The sequence below is a fragment of the Rattus rattus genome, chromosome 2 (genome assembly GCF_011064425.1).
Source record: "Rattus rattus isolate New Zealand chromosome 2, Rrattus_CSIRO_v1, whole genome shotgun sequence".
Classification (NCBI taxonomy): Eukaryota; Metazoa; Chordata; class Mammalia; order Rodentia; family Muridae; genus Rattus; species Rattus rattus.
In genome coordinates this window covers 222454256-222479268 of record NC_046155.1, presented here as the reverse complement: position 1 = coordinate 222479268, position 25013 = coordinate 222454256, and the positions used below count along the sequence as shown (strand labels likewise).

The window sequence follows — 25013 nt, the reverse complement described above, 5'->3', positions numbered from 1 at the left end:
GGACAGAAAATTTGACTGTGGGTTAGTAACCCTGTCCCTCCACGTGAAGCCCTTATTCTGACTTCTTGTTTGAACATGTCCTACATGTATGTAAGATGTTTTAATCTGATTTACACCTCTTTACCTCCCTCCAGCTTTCCCCAGGACTCAACATTTCATCTTACTCTCAACTTATGCCCTTTACAAAAGATTATCATCATGATTAATAGCCTTCTGTCTTAGTTATTGTTCTATTGCTGGGAAGAGACACCATGACCACAGAAACTCTTATTTAAAAAAAAAAAGCATTTAATTGGAGCCTGTTTCAGTTTCAGAGGTTTAGTCCGTTATCATCATGGTGGGAATCATGGCAGACATGCTGGAGAGGTACTGAGAGATCTACTAACCCTGTCTCCCCACCCCAAAATAAGATTAGTGCTGATCATGTGCAGATGGGCATGGGACAGTCCACTAGGGCGTGAACAACCTACCGGTGGCCACATCCCCTAAGTAGCATCGTATAAAATAATATTTTATATAAAGGTAATAATATATGAATAACTGTGATATGTAAATACTGCATATTGTAAATATATAGCAATAAATATACTATATAAAAGTCAGCATTATTTAAAGCAGTTAACAGCTGTAAGTGGGGTCTGGTGGGGTTGGGTTTGGAGGACACTGACCTTCCAACTTTACTGAGATGAGGTCTCTTGGATCTGTAGAGCACCCTATAAAGTGTGCAGTGAGCTCCAGGGATGCAACGCTATGGGTTATCACCAGTGTGGCATGGAATCCCTTCTTCTGAATGTCACCATTCACCCAAGCTCTTGCTAACAACCCCAACAACCCCAAGCAAGCCTCATTGCTTCATCAACTTGGATTTTGGAGCAAATCACTACTTTTGTTTGTCTTGGGTTCTCTTTATGTGTAGGTAGGTGTGTGTGTGTGTGTGTGCGTGTGTGTGTGTGTGTGTGTGTGTGTGTGATTTCTCCCTAGGAAAAAGTCTTTTACCCAATAGTCATGCAGAGAAGAGAATTTTTGACAGCTCTTCTTCCCATCCTTTAGCTCTTATGCTTTTCCCATCCTCTCTTCTGTGATGTTTCCTGAGCCTTGATGAGGAGGCTGAGATGGATGACCCATCGATGGCTGAGCACGTGGTCATTTATTTTCATCAGTTCTGAGTCTGCATCAATCATTACCCACTACAAAGAAGGAGGAGGAGAAGGAGCAAGAAGAAGAAGAAAAGAAGAAGAAGGAGAGAAAAAAGAAGAAGAAGAGAAAGAAGAGGAAGAAAGAGAAGAGGAAGAAGAGGAAGGGGAAGAGGAAGAAGGAAGGAAGAGGAGGAGGAGGAGGATGAGGGAGGGCGAGGAGGAGGGGCGAGGAGGAGGAGGAGGAGGGAGGAGGAGGAAGAAGGAAAAGGAGGAAGCAACAGCAGCTTCTCTGTGCCCACAGTTGAGAGCAGCACACACATGAATATTAAGAAGGCAGTGCATCTGGCAACATGATTATTAAGTGAAACACCAGTAGATTTGCCACTGTGACTTATGGTATCCCAACCATGAGCTTTTGACCCGAAATGAAATTTTTACTGTGTTTTGGAGGCTTCAAGTGCAATCAGAAAGTGGTTAGTTACACTCACAACCACCATGCCATCATTGTGACAGTGGGCTCAACTTGCCTGGTAGGTTGGTATTGTGGCGTTTACCATAGAGTGCTATGTATGACCAACTTTTCTCCCTGGTGGTCTATATCGCACCTTCCAACACAGTAAGAGCACACAGCATGTAGTTTCTTGGTCAGTTTGCCATTGCTTTCTCAATGTTCTGAAACCACAGTGAGCAGCGTCTTCAGCTACAGAGTCTGACCTTTTAATAATGGTGGACAGCCAAGCAGGCAATAGCCTGCATTATTTTGGTGTCTTTGTGTATTCCTTGTCCAGTAATCCATTTGGAGGTGTCCTGTACCTGGCCCTGAAGTTTCAATAAATGACTCATGTCTTCCTAGAAGAGTAGTTAAGCTCCACTGTTCTATAATATTTGTCATTAACTTACAGTCTGGTAGATTCACATAAGGCTAATTTCTACATCTTCAGCTTGGTTAACCCACCCCTAGCCCTTGTTATTCCCCACCCTTCTGCCTCATTAACATTTAAACCTTGAACTCTAAGGATCACCACCCTGTCCCCCATTCTTTCATCACACATGTATTCTACTATCCCCTATGATTGTACTTATTTATTTTTTGACTTGGGTGACAATTTAAAAAGTTAAGATCACATGGAAACCTGTTATTCTGATTTTTTAATTTGATTTTTTTTGTTTGTGAAGATATACTTTTACATAAATGTGTGTGTGTGTGTGTGTGTGTGTGTGTGTGTGTGTGTGTGTGTGTGTAGGATGATACTGGGTATTTTCATTTATCCTTTTGTACCTTATTTTGACAGGGTACCTCCCTGAACCTGGTACTCATGGACGATTAGACTGATTGGCCATGAGACCTTGAGATCCTTAGGGCTATTTTTGTTGAAGAGGTATGACTAATTTTTTAAAAACTGGGTCAGGTTTCTTTTCTTATTGTTTAGCTTTAAAAATTCTTTGTGTACTTGAGGTTAGTAGAATACTTGTTGGTCTTGCAAAGGACCCAGCTTCAGTTCCCAGCACCCACATGGTAGCTTTAGTTTCAGGAAATCTGATACCTTCTTCTGATTTCACAGGTACTCGGCATATACTTGGAGTATGTAAATGCACGCAGGCAAAACATCTGGATATGTAATTACAACAATTTCTTCACAATTAGTATACTTCAGTTCACTGATCTCATTCAGTCTGTGCCTTTTCCTTCTAGCCTCTTGACAATAGTTTTTACAAGGAAGAAGGTTATATTTTAATTAAATTAGTAAACACAACTTACAAGTTTTCTAAAATAACTTACAGTCATCCTCAGGTCATTTAGAATTTTCCCTATATGGTTATGGAGGAATTACGTGGTTCTGTGTTTTACATTCAAGCCTGTGTTTTACTGTGAGTGAACCTTTGTGCTTTATATAGGATCTATGCCTAGACGATGAAGATGGTGTTGAAGAAGAACAAGAAGATGATGGTAAGGAGGATAATGATGGTGGTGGTGACGAAGAGGATGATGATGAACATTATGCATTTAAATGTGCATTTGTTTTGTCATCATGTGATAATAAGTTTATGTTTTCTTGGCATTCCCTTTAGCTCTTTGTCAATGAACAGTTGCTTAGATTCCTGTGGGAATACTTTCAGAACTAGTCTTCTGTTCCACTGACTCCATTCTTCTGTTGAAGGACATCTGGGTTCTTTCCAGCTTCTGACTGTTATAAATAAGGATGCTATGAACATAGTGGAGCATGTGTCTTTGTTGTATGTTGGAGCATCATTTGGGTATATGCCCAGGAGGGGTACAGCTGGGTCCTCAGGTAGTACAATATTGAATTTTCTGAGGAATAGCCAGACTGATTTCCAGAGTGGTTGTACCAGCTTGTAATCTCATCAACAATGGTCATCAGTTGTATCAGCTTGCAATCCCACCAACAACGGAGGAATGTTCCTCTTTCTCCACATCCTTGCCAGCATCTGTTGTCTCCTGAGTTTTTGATCTTAACCATTCTGAGTGGTGTGAGTTGGAATCTCAGGGTTGTTTTGATTTGCATTTCCCTGATGACTAAGGATGTTGAACATTTCTTTAGGTACTTTTCAGCCATTCGATATTCCTCAGCTGAGAATTCTTTGTCTAGCTCTATACCCCATTTTTAATAGAGTTATTTGACTCTCTGGAATCTAACTTCTTGAATTGGATATAGCCCTCTATCAGATGTAGGATTGGTAAAGATCTTTCCCCAATCTGTTGGTTGCCATTTTGTCCTAATGACAGTGTCCTTTGCCTTACAGGAGCTTTGAAGTTTTATGAGGTCTCATTTATCCATTCTTGATCTTAGAGCATAAGCCATTGGTGTTTTGTTCAGGAAATTTTCCCCAGTGCCCGTGTGTTCCAGCCTCTTCCCTACTTTATTAGTTTGAGTGTATCTGATTTTATGTGGAGGTCCTAGATCCACTTGGACTTAAGCTTTGTATGGGATGATAAAAATTCCATTCTTCTACATGCTGACTTCCAGTTGAACCTGCACCATTTGTTGAAAATGCTATCTTATTCCCACTGGATGGTTTTAGCTCCTTTGTCAAAGATCAAGTGACCATAGGTGTGTGGGTTCATTTCTGGGTCTTCAATTCTATTCCATTATCTACCTTCCTGTCTCTGTACCAATACCATGCAGTTTTTGTCACTATTGCTCTGTAATACTGCTTGAAGTCAGGGATGGTGATTCTCCCAGAAGTTCTTTTACTGTTGAGGATAGTTTTCACTAGCCTGGGTTTTTTGTTATTCCAATTGAATTTGCAAATTGCTCTTTCTATCTCTATAAAGAATTGAGTTGGAATTTTGATGGGGATTGCATTGAATCTGTAGATTGCTTTTGGCAAAATGGCCATTTTTACTACATTAATCCTGCCAATCCATGAGCATGGGAGGTCTTTCTATTTTCTGAGATCTTCAATTTCTTTCTTCAAAGACTTGAAGCTTTTGTCATACAGATCTTTCACTTTCTTGGTTAGAGTCACACTGAGTCATTTTATATTATTTGTGACAATTGTGAAGGGTGTCATTTCCCTAATTTCTTTATCAGCCTGTTTATCCTTTGAGTAGAGGAAGGCTACTGATTTGTTTGAGTTAATTTTATACCCAGCCACTTTGCTGAAGTTGTTTATCAAGCTTAGTAGTTCTCTGGTGGAATTTTTGGGGTCACTTAAGTATACTATCTTATCATCTGCAAATATCTTCATATGATCTGTGAAGTGTTTCTTGGGTATCCCAAGCTTTTGGGCTAATATCCACTTATCAGTGAGTGCATACCATGTGCGTTCTTTTGTTACTGGGTTACCTCACTCTGGATGATATTTTCTAGTTTCATCTATTTGCCTAAGAATTTCATGAAGTCATTGATTTTGTTAGCTGAGTAGTACTCCACTGTGTAGATGTACCACATTTTCTATATCCATTCCTCTGTTCAAGGTCATCTGGGTTCTTTCCACTTTCTGGCTATTAGAAATAAGGCTGCTCTGAATATAGTGGAGCACGTGTCCTTCATATAAGTTGGAGCATCTTTTGGGTATATGCCCAGGAGTGGTATAGCTGGGTCCTCAGGTAGTACTATGTCCAGTTTTCTGAGGAACCTCCAGACTGATTTCCAGAGTGGTTGTACCAGCTTGCAATCCCACCAACAATGGAGGCCTGAACTTTAATTTTAAGTCTCGAAATTATGCTATGATTCATTATTATTTGCAAGAGTATTTTTTCTTGTTGGCTTTCTTTATCCAAGATTTTCTAACTCAACTCATATTCATCCATGAACAAGAGCAGTTTTATTTCCTCCATCCCAGTTCATTCTTCTCTCTTGTCTTATTGCATTGTTGAAGACCTAGAACACTGTTAAACAGGAATGATGAAATGAGGGATATCTGTCCTTTATGACTGATCTTAGTGAGAAAACCACAGATTTCAAGCTATGATAAATATGTCTTCATTTATTCTATCTGGGATTTATTAAGCTTCCTATATTTTCATGGATTTTTAGCTTTCAATAAACACATAAAGCTTGGGGAAGTATTTTTCAATGATATTGTTTTCTGTTTCATTTTCATCCACTTTCTGGCACTTCATTAAAGAGATATTAGGCTAATTATATATTCTGTGGTATGTTATATGTGTTAAATTTTATTTATTAAACTTAATTTAAAAGATAAATTAAAATTAACTGTTCTGTCTGCATTTTATTTCATCAAGTAGCATATATTTCCATCTTGGGAGTCACTATGGGTTTTCCCTAGGAGAAGTAATTTTTTCTTCTCCTGCTAGTTGTATAAAGTATATTTTTTATAGTAGACATTTTTCTGTTCAATAATTACTGTATATCTTTTTCTGTTTTCATTGTATTTCCTTAGAATGCATTTTTCTTTTCTGACCAAATGAAATAGAATTCATTCATTCTTATTATCTATCTACTATTATATTACCTGTATTGAGCTGAGTTTCGATCTTTATTAGCAGTTTTCTGGTTGGAAGGACAGAACATAAAAGCCTTTATTATATCATTAATTTTTCCAACTTTAGGTGTAACACGTTTCAGAGTACTGTACCAGAGGCTCTGAGTATTCAAAGTTTCCTTATACTCCTGATGCTAGGAATGTAACTTACTTAGAGCACTTACTGTCCCATGAGTTGTTGACCAATCATTATTGCATAGTTATTTCACACATTTGGTTAAGTGTAAGGCATCCACCCTTCCCTTGGAAGAGAAAAACCTTTAAAAATAAATAGATTTTTAAGGTTTCTTTCTCTTGTCTTTCCCAGATCTTTAATTCACTGATATTCCTACATATTTAATGTTATCTACCAATTCATTCTTGTAATGTGAACTGGTTTTCCAAGTATTGCCTATTAACTAATCTATACTTCTCTGTGTTCATTTGTTGAAACATACTTTTACATACATGTTTTCTTGTAGACAAGGTTGTCTTTGAATTTTCTGTTCCCTTCCGCTTATTTTCTTTCTTAGGAAGCCAGGTCCACTGTTCTTTGAGGATTGTTACTTTGTATCACCATCTCATTTTTTTTCAAACTATACATTTCCACTTTTATTTTTATAACATTGATTATAGTAGCCTCCAATTATTACATAGCAGTGATATTTGTAGTTAAATTTGTGTTTCCAATGCTTTTAAATGGGAATCTGTGAAATGTTGTAGTATGTATGACATTTAACTTCTTCATAATACTTTGAAAGTATATACAGTGGGAGAAATAAAGGTTATGAATGTAATATGTTTCAAATTATCTCACCTCACTTATAGAATAATTATATTAACAAATTTGAAACAAGAGCATGGTTCTTTATAGTTTCTGTATTGGGGATGTAAAACCTATAATGCGTATTTTATGAGGATTCAATTTTTCAGGGTTAAAAACTTATCCTTTACTTATATAGAAATTACATTTATTGATGCATTTTAGCTATCAATTTCATTTAATTTTTATTAATTATTTTGTGTTGTACAGGTGGTGTGTGTGTGTGTGTGTGTGTTTGTGTGTGTACACATTCTTGTGTATAAGTATGTAGAAGCCTACAAGGAGTTCAATTATCTTATATTTTGGTTGTGAGCCTAGCCTTTAATGGCTGAGCCATCTCTTTAGCCCAAGTTATTTTAACTGATCACCCTCCACCAAATATTTGAGACAAGAACTCTCATCTAAATTGGAATATTCTATTTTGACTAAATTTTCCCTTCAAGAAGACACCAGGATCTGCCTGTCTCTGTTGCCTTACTGCTGATACAACAGACACGTGTCTTCGTGCCCAGATTTTAGTCATATACTGGTGTTCTGAACTCTATTCCTTATAGTTACACAGCAAACACTTTACCCAGGGTTCCATTGCTAATGGTTTTATCCATGCTAGTTTTTCTTTAGGAACAAAGGAATATAGGTAACAGACATTGAACTCATAACATTACTTTCAACATTACAGTTTTATTGGGATATTTATAGAATTAAGCACATCTTACCTCATGTAGTTGTATATTGTAAAATATAATATTTAAATGCTTACCTCAAAGACTGTACCTATCAGTGAGATGTAACTTTTAGGGGATGATGGTACATTGAATGAAATAAAGTTTGTCCTTCATGGCATGTCTATTGCTGATGTGTATTGAAAAGTTAGATAATATTTATATTTTATTTGGAATTTTGGGATACATCTTATAATTGTGTAGTTGTAATCATTTAAAATTTTTCATAATAAAATCATTATTCACATGTTGTCTATGATCTTGTCGACCATGAACCTTAACATCTAAGTAAATATATATAGATTTATTAAAAATGAAAAGTTTCATTCAATACAAATTTCTTCTTTCTATGAATTTATTTACTTGGATATTTGCTAACACAGCTTTTGGACTAAGCACTTTTCTCGTTGAAATAGTTAAGAGTACACAGAGAACCAGGAGAAAGTTATACAATACTTTTATTTCACATATGCTTCCATATGCTTATATATTTAATGATAACTCTAGACTGACATAGTAGCAGACACAAGCAACCTCCTTTTGGAGGGTTGTTCAGGGTATCCATATGATTTCCAAAACAATATAAATTATATATAATATATACATACATATACATATACATAAACATACATAAATGCATACACATACATAAACACACCTATACACACATATACATACATATACATAAACATACATACATGCATACACATACATAAACATACATATACACACATATACATATACACACCTCTACACACATATACATACATATACATAAACATACATACATGCATACACATACATAAACACACATAAATACACATATACACACATATACAACATATACACACCTATACACACCTATACATACATATACATACATATACATACATATACATACACATAAACATACATGTATATAAACCCCTTGTTTGCCATTTGGTAGTAGAGAGTTGAGAGTGGGCCACTGCTGCTGAAGATACACAGGTCAGATAACTCAGCCTGGAACTGACCTCATGGTCTCACTCCTGTGGTATAGCTTCCTTGGTTAAATGAAATACTATGTAGGCTGAGAAGAGAAGAACTCAGTTCAACAGCCCTATCCAGGTGCAGCACCTAATGCACCATGACAATTACCGGTGTGGTAAGATATTAATCACTGTGAGAAGTAACAATCACATGTATACGACACCCAACAGCTGTCTAATCGGACTTGAGGCCCACTCAAGGCCACTCAAGGGAGAGGAATCATGCTTGGTACTAAGGTAGGGAGAGGAATCATGCTTGGTACTAAGGTAGCCAGCTTCTCAGGGGTAGTGAGGTCATGGACATGAGGAGAGAGAGAGAGAGAGAGAGAGAGAGAGAGAGAGAGAGAGAGAGAGAGAGAGAGAGAGAGAGAGAGAGGACAGAGAGAGACAGAGAGAGAGAGAGAGACAGAGAGACAGACAAACAGAGAGAGAGAGAGACAGAGAGAGACAGAGAGACAGACACAGAGAGAGACAGAAAGAGAGAGAGAGAGAATCTACTGCTTCCACTTTGATAGGTCAGCATTGATTGCGTATTGTATTGTAAATCTTATATTTAAGGATAAGTGTAGCCACCACTCCCAACCCCACCCATGGAAGAAACTTTTTATAGCAAATGGAAGTCATCGCAGAAAACCACAACTGGACACAATCTAGAGTTCATGGGGAGCCCAGTCCCAGTTGGTACACATAGGTCACAGTTCCTGCATCTATGCCCTAAGAAACATCAAGCAAGAAGGGTCAGGAAGATTTTTAGAACCTGACTCTCAGGAAGTCTTCTCTAAGCAGTCTTTCCTTAAAGTGGCTGCACAAGTAATACTAGAACAATGGAAATGTCAATAGAAATGGCAAAATTAGTGGAAAGGGGAAATATCACAGTATCTCGCCCCTAGACAAAGAACAAGTAACTAATGATTACTGGGAGAGGCGTAATGAGCCTCTATCAGAGTTGAGCACTCTCATTGGCTTTCCATTGCAGAGTGGTCAGCCTTGAAACCATGTACATACAAACAACGCGAATGGATTCAGCACGTTATATATTTTGATATGTGTGGATACATATATAATAAGTATAATAAATTAAAAAGAGACTCTCAACCTGAGAGAAGTGACTAGAGAGTATAAGTGATAAAATTTTATTGCAAGGAAAATATTAAAGAGTAAAAAGTCAATAACATGGAATACTTTGATCTGGAAAGTTTGAGACCTCTCAAAATTTTGAGTTCTTTAAAAATTTACTTTGCACAACGAGACTGAATGTTTAAAGAGGAACAGCCTTAGAGATAAAATTTTAGAGACATATTTCAATTTATATGTCATGTTAATTATTTTACAAAAGTATATTCAAAACTAGAAACAATACTTATTTATTGAAAGAAATGTATGTGAGGATTCCATTTAGCCAGCCTTAAACGTTGCAATGGACTAAACGATGAAATTCAAAAGTATAAAAGAGGGGTTGGGGATTTAGCTCAGCGGTAGAGCGCTTGCCTAGCGAGCACAAGGCTCTGGGTTCGGTCCCCAGCTCCGAAAAAAGGAAAAAGAAAAGAAAAAAAAAAAAGTATAAAAGAAAAAACTAAAACTTGAAATTGAGCTAGGAAAAAAATCGATTTTAATCCCAATATCCTCCTCGCTGTGTGAAGTCTCCTTCGGTAGGCGGTGTCTGGAAAGCCGCTTCACTGGCAAGTGGGTTTGCATCTGTGCACATTTTATAAATTCATGGCTGTCATCAAAGGTGATCCTTGACTGACTTCCAATTGTTATATTTTATATTTTAATACTCAAGCCCACACGCGCATGTTCCCCGATGACAAAGCTGTTATTTGTTTAATCTTGGAGCCATTGTGTCTAGGCAGCTTATAATAATTTATTTATAATCATCATTATTTTGTTGTTGTTCTTGTTTTTTCAGGCATGCTGCAGAAGTCAGATCCAGTACAGTCCAGTTGCTTTCCTCCTTCCGTACCTTACATGGGCCCAAGGGATGACTTCTGTCTTGTACTGCAAGGCTTTGTGCTCTGGCCCTGAGCAGCCTCTGCACTGTGAAGTCCGGATGTGGTGGCTATTCAGAAACTCACGTTATTCCTATTGACAGATTATTAAACTCTCGATTTGGCTGCAGGGTGAGGTCCTGTAGTTCCAAATTCCTGAAACTGAAGCAAGAGAATCAATCACTTGAGCCCGAGAACTCACGATCACCCTGGGTGACCTATAGCGTCACACTTCAGAAAATGAACATATTATATTTTAAGTGTCTAAATTTACGACTGGCATTATCAACTCTAGGCATACATATAACACACATATACAGATAGAGTTAACATCACATTAATATGAGAGAAAAAACGAGTTGGTGATTCATATTAAAAAAACCACCACTAACTTTTATAACATGTACATGAGCTTCGAGTCCAGCAAATTGAAGCCTGGTTGCAAGTGTGTGCACGGGAAACCCTGTGCAAAAATGTTCACAGAAATTTCATTTGAATCGGCTACTGTTGGGAAACTTGCAAATGTTAGCGAACGTGAGAAGGGATAGGTAACTGGTAATCTGTTTCTAGATGACCAAAACAACACATCTACTCCTCTCAGAGCATGTATACTTCCCACAGATGTATGATGGACGAAGTCGGATGATGATTGTATCCTGAAAAGTTCTGTCCCCGTGATCCTCAAGGTGAAGCAGACATAGCGGTGGTTTCTACTAAACTGTCCTGAGAGTAAAGCACACATCTGAGAGATGTGCACTTTACACACCCTGTGGCACCATAAAATCTAAGTTTAAAAATGCATCAACTGTAGGATACTTTCCAGACATGGGGTTGGAGTTGGTCAGAGGATGATAGCATAGAGTAGAGAGGAGTCTTTTGTAGCTGGCTGGCTTGCTAAATTCAGTGTTTTCAGCACTGGGGACCTGCCAGCTCAGATCTCCAATCCTCAGAGACTCACAAACTTCCTGCGTGGGCTCCTCTTGCTCGGAGTCGCTTGAGGATGGATGTATAAGGGGACACAGAAGGAAAAACAGATTCAGCCACCCTTTAGCTCCACACAGTTTTACAACAGGAACGGTGGAGAGAAGAGTGGGGCGAATACAAGAGGCCCCGTGTTGGTGGCAGTTTTTTTCGCAGCCGCGCAGCTCGTGGATGACTTCCGTTCCTGGGAGGGTGGACCAGTTAGGCAGGTAGGGCTCTGGGTCCCACAGGGACTGACCTTTGTTCCCCTGCTTGCTAATAGCGGAAACTAAGCCATAAAGACAGAATAAAGGCTCCACTGCTTGGCTTTTTGTTTTGAGTTTAAATCGCTAACCCGCGGCAGTGAAGGGAACCTCTCCTAGGGTGAAGCTCTGGAGCGCAGCGGGCAAAGACTTCTCTGCAGGACCGCGCGGTGGCTCAGTTCCAGGAGCCACAAACTTGCCAGGATCAGAGACAATCAACTAAACCCACGTCGTACTCACCGCACTTTCGAGACACGCGAGTGCAGGAAAACTCCTGCGAATCCCCTGGGAAAGGACACCATGCCCCCCAGGTCTCTCCCCAACCTCTCCTTGCCCACGGAGGCGAGCGACAGCGAGCTGGAACCCGAGGTGTGGGAAAATGATTTCCTGCCTGACTCAGACGGGACCACCGCGGAGTTGGTAATCCGCTGTGTGATACCATCCCTCTACCTAATCATCATCTCGGTGGGCTTGCTGGGCAACATCATGCTGGTGAAGATATTCCTCACCAACAGCACCATGCGGAGTGTCCCCAACATCTTCATCTCCAACCTGGCTGCCGGAGACCTGCTGCTGCTGCTGACCTGCGTCCCCGTGGATGCCTCCCGATACTTCTTCGATGAATGGGTGTTCGGCAAGCTGGGCTGCAAACTCATCCCAGCCATCCAGCTCACCTCGGTGGGGGTTTCCGTGTTCACTCTCACGGCCCTCAGCGCTGACAGGTAAAAAAAAAATACAGGTAGCAAAGGGATCACTGGAAAAGTGATGGACAGGGGCAGGGGACTAAAATGACTGGGAATTGGAGTGTGCAGGATAGGATGTTAGGAAAGATAGGATGTTAGAGGCAGGGGAAGGAACGTAGATGTATATAAGGAAAGCCTAGTAAGTGGAATTAAAGCATGACAAGTGGAGTTTAAAGTTATAAAAAGGGATTTAAATAATACTTAATGGTACCTGCATCCCCCGACACACTTTGTGAACCTTACTAAGCCTGGAAGAGCTACAGCGTAAACAAGTTTAAATTCAACTGTCCTCTGGGATTTTTTTTTCTCTCCACGTATGCAAACCTGCACGGCGTACTTTACTGATTCTATAGGGTGGCATTCTGCTATGTTAGAACCCTAAGTTTAACTTTAGGAAGCTGCACCATTTACAGTACGAAGTAAATATTCGTTTAAGGGAAACCACTAGAACACTAGGTGTTCTTCAAAAATAGGATCTCACATCCTGTGGTAAAATATTAAAGTCTTCTACTTCTTGTTGAAATCAAGACCCACCCCACCCCCATAATGCTAAATGTTAACGTCTTAAGACCATGCTACGAACACAGCCTTCGTTTACAAATCAGCTTTCATGTACTACAGCAGCGCGATGTATCCATTATCCTGCCTGGCAGATCATTCCGTTCAGTGTTGTCCTTTTCCATGTGCAGCTCCTGGAGCTCAGATTTCTGGGAGGGAAACCGAGGAGGCTACAGCTGTTATCCCTGGATGCCTGCAGTATGCTTTTGGGTCTTTCCAGGAAGGAAGGTCTGGGTGGTTGACTGGAGGCAGTGTATATAATTAGCAATCAATTTTGGAGCTGTGGTTTCGTTGCCTTGGGAATGAAGGACAGACTGAAGTTATTTAAGCTAAACAATGTAACTTGAAAAAGGATATTCGCTCACCTTTGCTAATTTGCATATTGAATTATTAATGAGTCTGGATTTGAGTTTCTTAGGGCTGGTTATAGTGTCCTTATACCAGTTTGGAGTTGAAGAGTTAATATTTGTTGGAAGTAAGACAGTACTCAATGGAGCGCCTTTTGTTGTCATTAAATAGATACTTATTTCAAGAAATGTGCTACTTTTAAAATGCTCGTGGAAAAGTGATTGAAACTGTTGAATACCCTATGAGGCCAATTTTGCCCTCTTGGCTCCAGTTTTACTTGAACTTCAAAGCTAAAATATGACAGGGAAGCTTGGCTGCTCTTCTTCGGGTGTCCTAGTTTAATCAGACCGTTAAAGAAGTAAACATAATTAGAATAAAACACGATATTTAGCAAACACCATCAGAGAAGACCACACCAAGCATCCTTAAAAAAAAAAGAAATCGATGACCTTTTGAAAGTATGGCATTACTAGCAAGTCTCAGAAGCTTGCGTTTATGTCAAACAAGTTTTCCAGTCTGTCGTCATGGAAACAAGTAAGTTTGCCTAGATCAGAGGCCAAGGATTGAAGAGCCTCCTGTATTTAGGACTCACTGAGGGCATCCTATGCACACTAGGGGGACTACGGGGTCATCAAGATACTCTCATTATAATGATGGTGGATTTCCTCTTTTGGACCATTGAGTACCCTGACTGTTTTCAATCTGTTTTTTATGGAAGCTTAATAGTTAAAAAAAGTGTCAATGACATATAATAAGGATAAAAAGGGAAGAAAACAAGTGTATGAAAAATGAAAAAGGGACAAATACAGGGTGACCCGTACTTTCACTAAGGGTAATTACGTTTTCTGAGAGCTTTTGGATTGTCACCTCAAAAGGAAAGGTCCAGCTGTGATTTTTACAGAGTCACAGTCACAGAATAAACTGCAACTTCTGCACCTAATTTATTACTTTATTATTAAATAGAATAGGCTATATTATGTCGGATTGTAGTAAATTATGTCTTTTACTCAATTGATTTTAATCACTTCCATTTTCCTTCCACTTAGAAAAAACATCAGTGACTTGAGACGCACTGTGTTGTTCTTGAGTATTAATATTGATCCCATAATTTAGTTACAGCTACACGATTCCTTGCTTCTTTGGGTCACACGTGGTCAGTAGGGAAGGAATGTGTCAGGCTGGATTTTATGGCAGCTGGGTCTTTACTGCCGTCTTTATTAATACACACTTTACCTGGAAAGGGATGATGGAATAACACAAAATATATGCTCCTAAGGTAGTTTACCCATTTAGAAAAAAAAAAAAAGACTAATAGTTTCAACATGGCATGATGTTTAAAGAGAAGGCATCTGCTTTTCTAAATAACAGACGTTTGGTGTTTTCAGAAATTCACTGTGATTGTGCACCCACTACTCTGGACAGCTTGCAGGAAGCCTGAGGCAAAATTGCCCACTGCTGCATCAGTCCTGTTGGAAACTGTTTCTAAGCGTGGCTTGCGTGCAGATCTGAGAAATCAGTAAAGTAAAGGCAGAATCTCTCCGTTCATATCCTAGAGACTCTGTCTCATTCAATCTCTGGAAAAGCCCGGTCTGTCCTCCTCGTTGCACAGTGGTCTTACGTGACTCTGAAGCTCGCTGTACGTTGAGTGACACTAGACAGCCTCCATTGCACTGCCATTCTGTCCTAAGCCAGTATCTGACAGCTCCACTCACCACAAGTGCTCTCCATGGATGATGTCCTTATTACCCAAGCCAACAGTGATTCACTGAGAAGCCAGGGTGGGCTCTGAGCATTCTCCTGTGCCTAGAGAAGCTATAACGAGAAGTCGCTTTGCTTCTCTCAACATACGGTTCACACCTGGACTTCTGCTGGCCTCTTTTCTGCACAGTAAGGCTCGAGAAGCAGAAAGAGGAAAGTTTAAGGAGACATGCTTAAAGAAACAGATTTTTGAGATGCCTTGATGGTTTTTGCAAGAAGTAAAAATGATCTAATTCTGTAATTTGTATTATGATTAAATCCAAATTTATATTTACATTAAATTTATACCACATACAGACATAAATGAGATTCAAATTGATGAGTAAATCTATCCACTGATGCTTAATAAATGAATGATGATTATACATCGCCATATCTGCCTTCTGATTGGTTATTTTTTAATTCAGTTTCCAATTAGGAATATCTCTCAGAGACTATTTGTAAGAGAAAAATGTAATACTTTACACATAACTATGCTCCAGAGTTTAATGAAATAGCTTTTATGCCGAGGGACGTCTTTCTCATGTTTTATGTAAATATTTGAAGAAAGCATGATAAAACATGCCCACTTTGAAATGCATTAGATGGCTTATTTCTTTATAGACTTTCAAAGATATACTTGTAGCATTAATATTCTTTCACAGCTGGGTCTATGGCTCTGTGGTAGAGTGCTTGCTTGCCTTGCATACATGATATCCTGGTATTTTCTAGTACTTTCACCCCCCCCCCACAAAACAGAAAAAAGAAAAACCACAAACATGCAGTAATCGTGAGCTATGTTATACACTGATAGCTTTGGTAATCTGTTGTCTTTTGTATTATAATTTTTTGTTTACAGAATTTACACTGTTGTCTTTTCATTAGGTTGGGTATTATTAAAAGATTTCCTGAGCTACAACTCCCTTTTCTTACTGGAGGTGAAGAGAATCATCCCATTTGAAATGGTCCTTCTTAACTTTGTCCCAGTCCCCTGTTGGAATTATTTTCCTAAGCGAATGTTGGCTTATAGCCAGCAATCTTATCATAACGAAAGGTTTATACATTTTCCAACTGTGTTGAGTTTGTTTACCATCCTTTTAGGGTCACAGTGCATATTATAATCTGAAGGTTTGTGTCCTCCTAAAATCCATAAATCAATCCTTCCCCACAAAGCAATGGTAATAGCTGGTACCTCTTACACCCTTTGCGATGTGATTAGGTCTTTAGAGTAGGGCCGTTGTGAGAAGTACCCCAGAAGGATCCAGTAGAAGACAGTGCTTATGAGAAAAGACTCAGTGAAACCACCAACTGGACCACTCTGTGGGTAGAAAGAAAGCCTTTAGCGGGAACAAGCTTCCAGGCTGCCTCTGAGAATAAAGGCTCGCAGCTGGGCTGGGAGGCGAGCAGGCTTTATATGATAGTCTTCAGGATGGGGTCTTTGAGAAGAGCAGGGTGCTCTGACTGACTGGGAACCAGATACCCTTGCCCAGGTAGTCCAGGTAGTTCACTGTTAGGGGGGAAGGGAGGTAATGGCTTTCCTGGTAACAGAAACCAGCCTTAAAAGAGCCCTGAGGAATGCTGAGTTTAAGCTTCAGTTTACCCAATAAAACCCTTCTGTTTACCCAGTCAGAGTCCTTGTGTCAGGACCCTGTCATCAGCACTGCCATGTTGGGGCCTGCTTTGGATCTAACACATACCATCCAGGAAAGACACGCTCGCCAGGCACTGAATCTTGTCAAAGCCTTCATCCTGGTCATTCACTCTTCTGGGCCATGCAATAACTTTCTGGAGTTCATAATTCACCCAGTCTAGGGTATTTTAATTTAGCATTTTAAATTACCCTTGACTAAGTATCTGAAAGTGTATTACCAGATATGTTACAGAGAGAGGCATCTTCCTTTTATTTTTTTAAAAATGTGAAGGGCATTGAGAGTATCTTTTTGGTTCTTAGCTATGTAGAAGACTTGTTATAGAGATTGAATATCTGTCTTATTCCTTCTCCTCCTCAATTGAAAAATTAGATTCAGCTGCTTTATTTATGTACTTATGTATTTTGGTAATTTGCCCATTATGAGTTATCTGATAAACGTTATCAGTCAATGGATACGTGACTGTCAGGAGGGAGATGTCTTCATCCACACTTTGCAGGGAAAATAAAAAGGATTTAGGTTTTTTTCTAAGTGACATCACAGATAATAACAAATTAGTCTGACTGAGATGGCTTTTTATTATATTCTATTATCTCTTAGATATACTTTCAAATACTTTTAAAGACAAATATAACTTGCTTTTGGACAGTTTGTTTTGTTCGGGTTTTCACTCCTTCATTTAAAGTGTGGAATTGGCCATGACGAGTTAGGGATCAAGATACGATGTCCCAGGAAGTAAGTCCTGTATCATCTGTTCCCACTGCATATTACCACAAATACACAGGAGATGAGAAGAGAGGCTTCTATATGACACAAAGCAATAAACATCTGTGTATAAAAATAGAATAGTCTTCAGTTGTCAGCTCTCTCCGTTGGATTGTGGAGAGAACTCTCACTCTGGCCTAGTGTCTACAGTTCGGTGATTAGGAAAACGTGAAAGCAAAATGTTTGAAGTCCCAAACGCCAAAGCTGTGAGAATGGAATGAAGGTGGAATTCAAGTGCACTGCTTGGTGGGCCTTTCCAAACTCAGGTATTTTCCTTAGATAGCAATTACAATGTTAGGTTGGAAACGAAGCATTTAAATAAAAAAGTGGGGCTGAGATGGCTCAGCAGTTAAGAGCACCACTGCTCTTCCAGAGGTCCTGAGTTCAATTCCAGCAACCACGTGGTGGCTCCACAGCCATCTGTGGGGAGATCCGATGCCCTCTTCTGGTGTATCTGAAGACAGCTACAGTGTACTTATATATAATAAATGAATAAATCTTTAAAAAAAAAAAATGTAACAAGTGCTCATTCTCTGAAAATGGATGCACGCACTGTAATGCTGACTTTGTAAGATAAAATCATTGTGAAAGAGCCAATTTCCACTGCTCAGAAAAATCCATTTTTAAATATTTTGCTGTGGCAACAAACCCTGCAATGAATTGTAGGCCCTGATATGGCAGGGGATGAAGAAAATATGTTGGTACCTCTTCTGCCAGTGAGATTTATGTCCCTCTCCACTCCCTCCTCCCTCCCTCCCTCCCTCCCCCTCCCCTCCCTCCCTCCCTCTCCTCTTCTGTCCCTCCCTCTCTTTCTACCTCCCTCCTTCCACCCCTTTCTTTTCCTTCCTTCCTGGAGAGTAACTTGAGACTTTTGTCCTAGGTACAGAGCTATCGTGAACCCCATGGACATGCAGACGTCTGGTGTGGTGCTGTGGACCAGTTTGAAGGCCGTGGGCATCTGGGTGGTCTCTGTGCTGTTGGCTGTCCCTGAAGCTGTGTTTTCGGAAGTAGCACGCATCGGTAGCTCAGATAACAGCAGTTTCACAGCATGCATACCCTACCCACAAACAGATGAGTTACATCCAAAGATCCACTCAGTGCTCATTTTTCTTGTCTATTTCCTCATACCCCTTGTTATCATCAGCATTTATTATTATCACATTGCGAAGACTTTAATTAAAAGTGCACACAATCTTCCTGGAGAATACAATGAACATACCAAAAAGCAGGTAAGCTGGTTCCCAGTGTGTGTGTGTGTGTGTGTGTGTGTGTGTGTGTGTGTGTGTGTGTGGTAAGTGTGCTAGTCAAAACCAGTGACTGCTCTTTTCTGTCTTATTTTATGCGTTGTCCATCCTATGAAATAACAAAGACAGATGTGGGCCTTCATTTGCCTTAGCCGGAAGGATTCTTGGGGAGTTTCTTACATGTGGTTGTATAACATAGTGAAGAGATTCACCTGAGGATGGGATGGAACTCTAACAGCAAGAGGGGAAGGATGTAGGCAAGAAGTTCCCTAGAGCTTTCTGGCCAGCTAATCTACTATGTGTGCATAGGTTTCAGTGACAGAACCAATCTATAAAGATAAAGTTGAGAATGATACCAGGAAATACATGTAAGCCAGCTTCTGACTTCCACACATGTGCACATGCACATACATACACATATGCACACGCATGCACACACATCAATGGATAATAAAAAAAATAAACCAATGTTTGTTTGTTTTAAACTAGTGTCCTGTAAGGGCATGAGAGAAGAGGAGAAGGCTGCCTTTAATGACGATAGGGCAGTGCTTAGGGCTGATCATGGGGCTGGAGTGGGCAGTGGAATAGAAGGCTCTGGGGTTGGGGATTTAGCTCAGTGGTAGAGCACTTGCCTAGCAAGCACAAGGCCCTGGGTTCGGTCCCCAGCTCTGAAAAAAAGAAAAAGGAAAAAAAAAAAGAATAGGAGGCTCTAGAAACTGCAGAGAAGCAGAGAGAACGAATGCAAAGCCAAAGTAAGCTGGAGGTTGGGGCTCTGGCCTATTGCGACTGTGAAACCTTTCCCACAAAGGTCGCACACACTAGCTGAAAATTAGCAACACGTAGATTAGCTACATATTCTGTTGTTATTGTTAAAGGACAGGCACTCATAATTTTGGTTAATGTGATTTGGGTGAAAGCGAAAGTGAACAAATGTTCTGGTGTGAACGTTTCTTGTTGTGTGTTTCTACATTCCTGTAGGGAAAACTCCAATGGGTCAGAACTCCTGTAACCATAAAGGTTTACAGGGAGGTGATGGCCACTTGTTGCCAATTTGAAGGCAAACAAATTTAATCTGAGATTACTAAAAAGTTAGTGGTGGGCTAGATGGAGTAAGAGAATGGAGCTGGGATCCACTGATCAGGAGCTGGTGGAGGTTGCCATGGTGCAGACTATCCTTCATTAATTAAGAACTGTCACCACGAAGAGTTGACAGTCATTTTAAAGACTCAGAAGGTGACTCAATGTTTCAGATAAATGATTTATTATTCATGCATCTGGAATCCCAGAAGAAAAAAAAAACATCAATGCTATAGGCTCATTGTGTCCTTTATGTAACTAGATACATTACTCAAAGTTCTATAATCCAGTTTGTATTACAATTGGATATTTGATACTTGGTTTTTGATTTTTTTTACATTGAGTTCTTTGCATAGCCATGGTTTTGTTTTTTTTTTTAAATCATTTGTTCTGTTTTATTTTCGCAAATTTCCCTTTGCTGATTTTTAAGCCCTAATTGGTAGCCGATTCTTGACACTTTCCAAGACACCATCTCAAAGCTTACCTGAAATTGGATCTCTAGCTTCAGAGTGTTATGGAAAGTTTTACAGCCATGCTGTGTCATCTAGAGAGGACACACTGAGTAGTCTAAATTCCACACTCCACACTTCTTAAAACGCTTGGTTTGTCCAACTTAGCCTACCGAGATGCACCATTAGTGTCACAGCACTTTACTCCTGAGTGTCAGCTGTGTTCGCTCTGGCTTTCGGATTTTCCAGTTCTTTTTGGAGTATTCTGGCAAATGACTAATGGCTCCATTGCAGAAATGTGGTGACTGTCTGTCAGTGTCTTCTGATATTCTGTCCCCGTTCACACTGGTATGTTTAACCATTTAAGCAAATGGGAAATAAGATCTGAATCTTGTACTCTAGATTTTATGTTAAAATATTAAATGTCTGATTTTGGATGGTACCAATTTCATCCCTGAGGACTTTCTTACAAAACAGTAAGCATAGTATTTTATTAAAATTCTATTTAAAAAACCTAAAATCTAACCCAATTTATGTTACTAGTATTGATATTTTCCTTGGAAGTTAAAAACCATCTTATTTACCTTATCTATCTATCTGTCTGTCTGTCTATCTATCTATCTATCTATCTATCTATCTATCTATCTATCTATCATCTTTTGACTATCTATGTATCTGTGTATGTATCTATCTATCATCTATCTATGGCTATCCATCCATTTGTATATCTATCATCTATGTACTATCATCTTTGTGTATGTATGTATATATGTGTGTAAACATGTGTGCGCATGCATGCCATAGTGTGTGTGTGTGTGTGTGTGTGAGAGAGAGAGAGAAAGAGAGAGAGAGAGAGAGAGAGAGAGGCAATTTGAGAACAACTTCCTGGAATTACTATTCTTTTTCTACCATGAGGGTCATGAGTATTGAACTCAGCTTGTCAGGGTTGGCAGCATGACTTTAGCCACTGAGTCATCTCTCCCGTCCCAGAATTATTTTGTAAGTCAGGAGCCTAAATCTCCATGTCTATGTATTTGTTTGTTTGTTTGTTATTATCTACTTGTTTGAAAGAGGGGGGAGATAAATAGATAGTGACACCTGGAGTAGTCCTGTCTCATCAGGTCATTTTTTCCTTGTTTAAATACCTTAATATTTGGAAAATATGTACACCTCAGTGTATTTTGTTTAATTTATTATGTTTAATTTAAACAAAATAATTTATGATTTTACTAACATAGTCCTGTCTTAAGTAAAAGGAAAATATTTTAAGCCATTCATTAAGATAACTGCTTTTGCCATGAAGACAGTCGTTTATAATTTATCACCTGATCTTATGTAAATACTAAATCCATTGTGAAGAAAATGACATAGTAACCAAAATTGTCCTGGTCAAACAGTTAGAGCAATCACTTTGATGAGGTGATGAGGTAAGGAAACAGTTCTTACGTTTGGGATTCACCACTCACTCTGGAAAGTCTTGCTTCTGTGAGGTAAGTTATGGCTGCAGCCGACTCCGTTTCCTTCTCTTCACAGATGGAGACACGGAAACGCCTGGCCAAGATCGTTCTAGTGTTTGTGGGCTGCTTTGTCTTCTGCTGGTTTCCCAACCACATCCTCTACTTGTATAGGTCTTTCAACTACAAGGAGATTGATCCTTCTCTTGGACACATGATTGTCACCTTAGTGGCCCGGGTTCTGAGTTTCAGCAACTCCTGTGTCAACCCGTTTGCTCTTTACCTGCTCAGTGAAAGCTTCAGGAAGCATTTCAACAGCCAGCTCTGTTGTGGGCAGAAGTCCTATCCTGAGAGGTCTACCAGCTACCTCCTCAGCTCTTCAGCAGTAAGAATGACTTCTCTGAAAAGTAACGCGAAGAATGTGGTGACCAATTCTGTCCTGCTCAACGGACATAGCACAAAGCAAGAAATAGCACTGTGATCGGAGGCCATCCAATTCATCCTCGGGAAATACCATTTTCGCAACTTTTCCATTATTATTGAGCGAAGCAGAGCTAAATAATCACTACATTTATACTGCTCCCCAGCTAATTCATGATTGACTCAAGCGCAAGGCACACACTTTTGTCTGAATAGAAAGAATTTTACCTTACACCACACACGTCTAACTCACACGTAAATCACATATATCTCCTGCTAACATCGGCTTACACATTCCCTTGGGATTTAAGACATTCCAACAAGCAAATGTGGCATATTTACTTTAAATTCCTTTTATCTTAAGCCATATAGAACGTTTCCATAATGACTCTGTAATTTAGTGAGAGGTAATGATCAAACTCCTATTATTTGAAATATAAATTACATAATTCTGTTGAGGAAATTTTATTCATAATTAATATATATATACATACATATATATGTGTGTGTCTATGTGTCTGTGTCTGTGTGTATGTGTGTATGTATGTGTGTATACATTAATTTGAAAAATACCAAAGTGGAGCTTAACCATATTTCATTAATATTTATTGTTCTTTGTATAATTATATTTTACAGAAAGGTTTGTAAGTCCTAGATATTGTACTGGAAAATATGATGGCATTTTATTATAAATTATAAATTGATATATGAATGTGACTTACCTTGCACATGTAAAACGTTATATAATGTGCTCCAAATTTCAACACTGTTACTTGTATATTTGCATGACAATTTTTGTAAACACCTAAATTCCTTGCAAATTGACTGCTTCTGCATAGATAGATTTGTGTAATTCAGACGAGTTCTCATGTGCTGTTGCCAACTTACAAGTGTATGGGATCTCAGGCATTTTTTTCTTCTTTGCATGGTATTACAGTTTTCACCAAATAAACATCTTTCCATTTGTCAAGAAATATACATTCTCTTTATTTTTTCTCTAAATTTATAACTTTATTATTCATAGATTTTTTCAGATGTCAACAACCCTTCAAATTCTTTCTATTTTAAAAAATTTATTTATTTATTTATTTACTTATTTATTTATTTTTACAGTCTAGATTTTATTCCCCTCTCGGTCCATCCTCCAACTGTTCCACATCCCATACCTCCTCCCCACCGCCCCTGTCTCCATGAGGATGTCCCCACCCCACCCACCTCACCAGATCTAAAGGATTATCTTTATTAAACTCTGAAAGCTACCTGTTTTTTTAAGCCCATACCAAGCATCTAATAATCAACCTTTATGCCATGTTTCCCTTTAAAATGTTAAGGTGCTTTTCTGGAACATTAAGCTTCCCTTTCAATATCCCTAGCCCACATGAAAGGTGTGAAGTAATCATTTGGACACAGAAATTGAAAAGTAAATGTAAACAAATTATCCATGGCGTTTGCTAACATGAGCGATAACAGATACTGAACAAGTGCTTTCTCTTTTGCTATTTTAGGTTTATTACCAGAGTTTTATATGTAATTATTTAGAAAAAACTCTTAAAGGAATAAAAGATGAGACCAATTTTCTAGGTTACATCGATTCTCAAGTTTGGGGGAATCTTGATTCAAGAGATCACACAGTTCCACAAATTAAATGAGAATAGTAATACATTAATGAAACGTAAACCTGGTCATTAGCTTCCATGAACTTCACGGATATGAAATAGTTCTTGTTTGCTTTATTTTTATAGATTGGCAAATTGAGATTCAGCTATAGTTAGTAACTTAGAGAAGATTATTCTGCCATGTGGACAACTTGGAATATGAAACCAGGTAGCACACTGTAGAGCGAATGCTCCCTTACTCCACTGCCATTCATTCTACATCTGGTCACTAACCTCAGGCAAGCTGCAAATACATTTATCATGAAATCGCGCGATGTGCACAGAGTTTATATTAGTTTTGAGCATCTTACAAATCTTTTAAAGCCCAGTCAGTACAGTATATAGAATCATCACCTAAGAGTAAAGAATCTTTGGTCCATGAAGAATATTTCTCATTAAAAAATATTATGATACTAGACACATAGGAAAGATTACAAGACCCATTCACATATGTCTTGGAGGGTCTCAGTTTCGTGTATGTAGAAATATATGAAATTCTGTAAAAACACATGTATATATCCTGTAATATATTTATATGACCTTAAAACTAAAAGGGCATGTATATACACTAAATATGAATTCCTAAGAATTTAGAGATTAAGAGCATACAATTGTGAGATATTTTGTAATTTATGTTTGGGAGAAAAACTTCTATTTAATGTTTTAGAAAAAATTTCCCTAGACATTTAATGAAAATGTTTTTCTATAAAAATATCAATGGCATGGATTGAGCAAAGACAGTTCTTACTGCCAAGTGATCATAATAAGGTAAACTAACCCAAAACTTACCTGTGAAGCACATAGAACCATGGTAAACCAACTGAAGAGTGTAGAGCAGTCTAAAGTAGAGTGAAATATTAATGAGCACATGGGATATGTCTTACTATTGAAATATTATTCTTTTTTTGATATTTTTTTACAGTTGGTTTTATTTTTTTATTTATTTATTTTTTTACATATTTTTCCATCTTTATTAAATTGGGTATTTATTTACATTTCAAATGTTATTCCCTTTCCCGGTTTCCAGGCCAAAATCCCCCTAAC

At 38.7% G+C, this 25013-nt stretch overlaps 1 protein-coding gene across 1 annotated transcript; it reads left to right on the top strand.

Annotated features, from left to right (window-relative positions):
* The first annotated feature begins 11521 nt into the window (after positions 1-11521).
* Nmbr (neuromedin B receptor) lies at positions 11522-23288 on the top strand. The gene is made up of 3 exons (XM_032894964.1): positions 11522-12592; positions 18551-18899; positions 21974-23288. The coding sequence occupies exons 1-3, from the start codon at positions 12171-12173 to the stop codon at positions 22373-22375; spliced, it is 1173 nt and encodes a 390-aa protein (XP_032750855.1). The 5' UTR covers positions 11522-12170; the 3' UTR covers positions 22376-23288.
* Positions 23289-25013: the final 1725 nt, after the last annotated feature.